The sequence below is a fragment of the Salvelinus sp. IW2-2015 genome, unplaced genomic scaffold (genome assembly GCF_002910315.2).
Source record: "Salvelinus sp. IW2-2015 unplaced genomic scaffold, ASM291031v2 Un_scaffold2134, whole genome shotgun sequence".
In the NCBI taxonomy this organism is placed as follows: domain Eukaryota; kingdom Metazoa; phylum Chordata; class Actinopteri; order Salmoniformes; family Salmonidae; genus Salvelinus; species Salvelinus sp. IW2-2015.
This window is the reverse complement of record NW_019943468.1, coordinates 19,262-24,553: the sequence shown is the minus strand read 5'-3', so window position 1 is coordinate 24,553 and position 5,292 is coordinate 19,262. Positions and strand designations below refer to the sequence as shown.

The 5,292-nt window shown below is 40.5% G+C and overlaps 1 protein-coding gene across 1 annotated transcript; it reads left to right on the top strand.

The window, feature by feature from the left end:
• Positions 1-465: 465 nt before the first annotated feature.
• Positions 466-4,190, top strand: LOC112073055 (B-cell receptor CD22-like). The gene is made up of 9 exons (XM_070440028.1): positions 466-547; positions 668-892; positions 1,605-1,938; positions 2,057-2,072; positions 2,224-2,512; positions 3,141-3,404; positions 3,598-3,688; positions 3,802-3,856; positions 3,951-4,190. The coding sequence occupies exons 2-9, from the start codon at positions 682-684 to the stop codon at positions 4,188-4,190; spliced, it is 1,500 nt and encodes a 499-aa protein (XP_070296129.1). The 5' UTR covers positions 466-547; positions 668-681.
• The last annotated feature ends 1,102 nt before the right edge of the window (positions 4,191-5,292 follow it).

Genomic DNA, 5,292 nt, shown 5'->3' with positions numbered 1-5,292 from the left:
CGAGGCCTGTAAGCAGAAAAGTTGGTGATCACTTTTTAAATGCTCAGTAACTTCCATTTACATTTACTGTTGAAGTAAACTACAATATTTCACTTTCCCCAAAATGGAAATTGCTATAGATTTTTTCTTGGTGACCAATATTTTGAAAAGAACGAGAATTGAAAAAACAACTATCTTTCTGTTCCAGGCATTCAGGGTCAGGAATGCAACAGAGTGACTTACACCAAGAGGACAATCTGTGCTTTGAAGGGGTCAACAGTGGACATATCCTGTACTTATGACAGTGGTTATGATACCGTCACATCATCACTCTGGTTTAGTCCTAAACAGAGATCTAGGTGGAGTGATAAGTCGATACCTGAGGACCTAACCTCAGACCCAGGGTATGCAGGTCGTGTGGAGTATGTTGGAGAGAAGGAGAGAGGTCACTCCACCCTGAGAATCACAGATCTGAGAGAGGAGGACTCTGCTGAGTACAAGTTCATATTCAACACACAGACATCAAGATGGGGATACAGCTTCCCTGGAACAACTCTGACTGTCACAGGTAACACTGAAGAAATGTTCATGTTTATACATATATTTCTATTTGATGTTTCATTATAAATGTTTCATCCATAATACTTGATTGGTTTAATTATGTTATTGTCATTGACCCTGTATTCAGACCTGCAGGTGAAGATGACTCCTGCCACAGTGACAAAGGGAGAGAGTGTGTCACTGACCTGTATCACCTCCTGTACTCTGACTGACAACCCCACCTACATCTGGTACAAGAACGGACACCAAGTAAAGGAGGACACTTCCAGCCTGTACTCAGACTCCTTTAGTGATGCAGACAGCTACTCCTGTGCTGTAAAAGGCCATGAGGACCTCCACTCTCCTGCAGTGTGTAAGTGTGGACTTTTACATACAACATTTGTTTCAGGTTGTCAGACAATCATTATTTAATTTGCTGTGAATGTGTCCACTTCTGCTTTAGTTGCGTATGCTTTGCCACGCAGTGTTGAACGAGCTTCAAGAAATATAATCTAATTCACGAAAATGCAGTCAATGGATGAATTTACTTCTACCAGATACCTTTCATTACGTTTTTGCACTTGTATACCATTGCACTACTTTTTGAGCACTGAAGACCCATGAAAAAATAACTACCAAAGATTAAAAACTACTAAGCTGAGGGGAAAGTCACTTCCTGGTTACTTTCACAGCATATGATTTTAACATTGTTGATATTTGTTTTTCATTTATATTTGGAGGTGGGGTGCCCCGATTGGCGTCACTCGTTAGTCAGTATGTGTTACAACTGTGCTGGCATGTGGGGTTTTATTTTGTTTGCCTCTTCTTGGGCAAATCTTGTGGGCGCTCATGTCCTTTTGGTTCCAGTTGATGTTGATAGTCAATTTTCAATGGACACCCKCATGAGTGTCTTTCAGAARSCACTGGTCTCATTTTTGTRTTTGTCAGTGACTCTTTTATTAATTCCCACTTTTGTTTTGGTTACATTTTAGGTTTTCTTGCTGGGGAACGTAACAGCATAAGTGTATACAGTAGATATTGTAATTAAGAATTTTATAAAGGTGTTATATTGTCTTGTATTTCAGGTAAGAAGTGTTGGAGTGTGACTTACACCCATCAGAAGATCTGTGCTTTAAAGTGGTCAACAGTGGACATATCCTGCTCTTACACATATCCCAGTTATCATGAGATAAAAACAGCTTTCTGGTTTACTAAATGGTCTGGTATGGAGGCTGAAGATCTGAGCTCAGTGCCAGGGTGTGAGGGTCATATAGAGTACCTTGGGGATAAGAAGAGTGACTGTACCCTGAGAATCACAGACCTGAGATTGAGTGACTCTGCTGGGTACAGGTTCAGATTCATAACATCTGGAGGAAAYTTTWCTGGCTCACSTGTCTCCCTGACTGTCACAGGTAATCTGTCACTCATCTCTCATCTATGACACATATCTAGATAGCTGTAATGTGAGTGTTGTTTTGTATGTATGCTAATGAGAATGTTGTGTTTTAATCTGTTTTATTGATACTATGGAACCCAGGATTTCCTGGAAAACAGTGGAACTTATTACAAAGTTGACTGTCCTGGCTAAATATATCAAATTAATGACCGTAATTACCTTATTAAAATGCAGTCATACAGACACTGCAGTGTTATGTAACAGGGAAAAAAACMAATGTAATATTTCACATAAGAGGACATATATAGGAGGAGAATAATGATTTGTTTCATTTTATTCTAGATGTTGTGTTGGAGATGGATCCTACATCTGTGTCAGAGAGGGAGAATGTCACACTGACATGTAGAACCAAATGTACACTGGTCCCCAACACAGCCTACAGTTGGTATAAGAATGGACAGCCTATACCAAACAGCAACACCTACTCTCCTGTCTATAGCCTATTCTCAGTCAGCAGTGAGGATACAGGCAAATTCTCCTGTGCTGTAGAAGGCCATGAGGATCTCCCCTCTGCTGAAGAGACTCTTACTGTCACATGTAAGTACATTGGGGGTTTAGATGTCCAGTTTGATATACTGATCATGTTGATATTAGAATAGATTGTTTCCACATAAATATATCTCTCAATCAATATTTTAGTGTGTAACATCCTGTCACTCCCTGACCATAGAGAGCCCTCGGTTCTCTATGGTGTTTAGATCAGAGCGTGACTAGGGGGGTGTTCTAGTCATTTATTTTCTATGTGGCTGGTTTGTATGGTTCCCAATTAGAGGCAGTTGGTAATTGTTGCCTCTAATTGGGGATCATATTTAGGAAGCCCTTTCTCCCACCTGCTTTGTGGGATATTGTTTTTGAGTGAGTGCATGTTGCACCTCAGTACTGCACGGTCGTTGTTTGTTTCTTGGTTTATTTTAAGTTTCACTAAAAATAAAGATGTGGAACTCGAATCACGCTGCGCCTTGGTCCGTCTCTCCACACGATCGTGACTCATCCATTTCCCTGAATGTGCTTTACCACAATGTCATCATTATTTTTAGTGATTCTGTTTCAGAWTTTCTTTTYCTCTGAATTAATKATTTATTATAATTTATAAATTATTTCAAACTCACCCGTAAAATGTAAACACAAGTGTTGCTATAAATAAATACAATGTATTTTACACCAGATGGTCCAAGGAACACCTCAGTGTCAGTCAGTCCCTCTGGTGAAATAMTGGWGGGCAGTTCAGTGACTCTGACCTGCAGCAGTGATGCCAACCCACCTGTGYACAAATACACCTGGTACAAGAAGAACATAGCCTCAGCAAAAGCATCAYGACAGAGTTACAYCATCACTAACATCAGCWCTGAGGACAGAGGAGAATATTACTGTGAGGCCCAGAATGGAAGAGGATCTATGAACTCTACAGCTCTGATGATCATTGTAGCAGGTAAAGTTACATCTTCAATACAAAACTACATGTTTCAAGCTAATTTTGATCGTTATACTTTGTCTAATTACACCTTAGTTTATAACTATACATTGGGTTATAAGATCCCTTGACAAGTATTGTATTAATGTCCTGTATATACTTTATTATTATTATATAATGCCATGTACTCATAATCTATGTTATATTCTAGGGAAACAGACATCAGTTCTGACTGCAGCTGTAGGAATCATAGTGGTTGTTCTGGTTCTCATCCTCTGTCTCTCTGGACTCATGTGGTTCAGGTGAGTTAAAAGGCATCTTTCTATGCTGTTTATTATTTAAATGTAGCACTCTGATTTGTTGTTAACTTCATTAATTCATTAATTTATTTATTCATTATTAATGTGCAAAACAGGAAGAAGTCCTCCAAATCCACCTCTGTCACAAGAGATACAGCAGACGTTGGACAGGTGAGTGTTAGAATCAGAAGATGACTGTGATGACTGTGTATTGCTTTGTCAAACTTTTCCACTCCTCATGTTGTCTGTTCTCTCTCTCCATCAGGGAGACTCTAGTCCAGTGTATGACAACATCTCAGGCATGACCATGACCTCTACTGCAGCACAGACAGCAGCCACAGACGACCAGGATGATGTTCACTACGCCAGCGTCCACTTCTCTCGCTCCAAAAACCAGGAAGTGCCTCTGTACTCCACCGTCCAGCTGCATCAACCACAGAAACAGGACCAAGATGTCCAATACACTGCTGTGAAATTCAACCTCCCCAGTTCTGCCACCCAGTGAGCCTATTCTGCCAATACAACAACAAAGGGGTCAATACTAGAACATTGTGAACACACAGCATTAAAGGAGAAGTTTGTTTGTTTACAACCAAATCTGGATGTGGGGGTGGCGGTTGGAAAGTTGAATCTCATTTACTGCATTTCTACACAATTAAAATTCGTATTTGGAAAACAGCAAGTCAAGCAAAAATGTCCCCGGCCATTTTCACCTTGGCTACTGTGGGTTAATTCACCTCAGTCCATTTACAAACAGATAGCCTATTAGCTGTACAGTTGTAATGTTATACATCTGAAAGGGAGGAAATATGGGAATGATTCACACTGACACACTAATCACAGAAGAAACAAAAACGTGGGACATTTCTAGAACTGTATTGTTTGCATGTTGATAGTATTATAATGTAGGACTATAGGGAAGATAGGTCCTGTTCATATTGGATTGAAACATATCTTTATATATATATAGCTATATGGCTATATGGGGAAAATAGGTCCTGTGGAGATGTTCATATTGAAACATGTTTTTTTTAATGTTCCTAGATTGTTTGATTATATTAGTACATATTTTTATCAGGGGACCCCACATGGGCCCCGACTCCAAGTTTGGGAACAACTGTGAAAACCTCTCTCTCTGCTTGCTTCCTCTCTCTCTCGGTCTCCTCTACTTCTACCTGCCTCAGCTACCTGCCTCACTGAGTACCACATCATTCTGTCTCAGTAGCCTACTCTCTGTAAAGGACTTAGTAGCGTATGGTTTGCTCCTGTTGAGGTAGGCTCTGTTTAACGTTAGCATCTTACTTCATCATTCTAGCTGGCTAAGTAACACTAACCAGAACCCTTCAATGTTAATGTAATATAAGTGTCTGCTGGCAGCTATCCCCCCGACCTGACTGACATGTCTATGAGCGACTACTTACCAGTTTGTGCACTCATTCTCAGAGAGTGATTTCATTTGTTTGGGAGTTGTCTGTAGACACGGCAGGAGTAGCGGGACGGTTTTAAAAAAAGTGCCTTTTGTCCGGCATCTCGCAAACATACTGTCAGCAGAGAAACCTGCGAGCTGGGGTAGTTCGTTTCACGTCGCCCTCGGCCTGTGCCGCGAG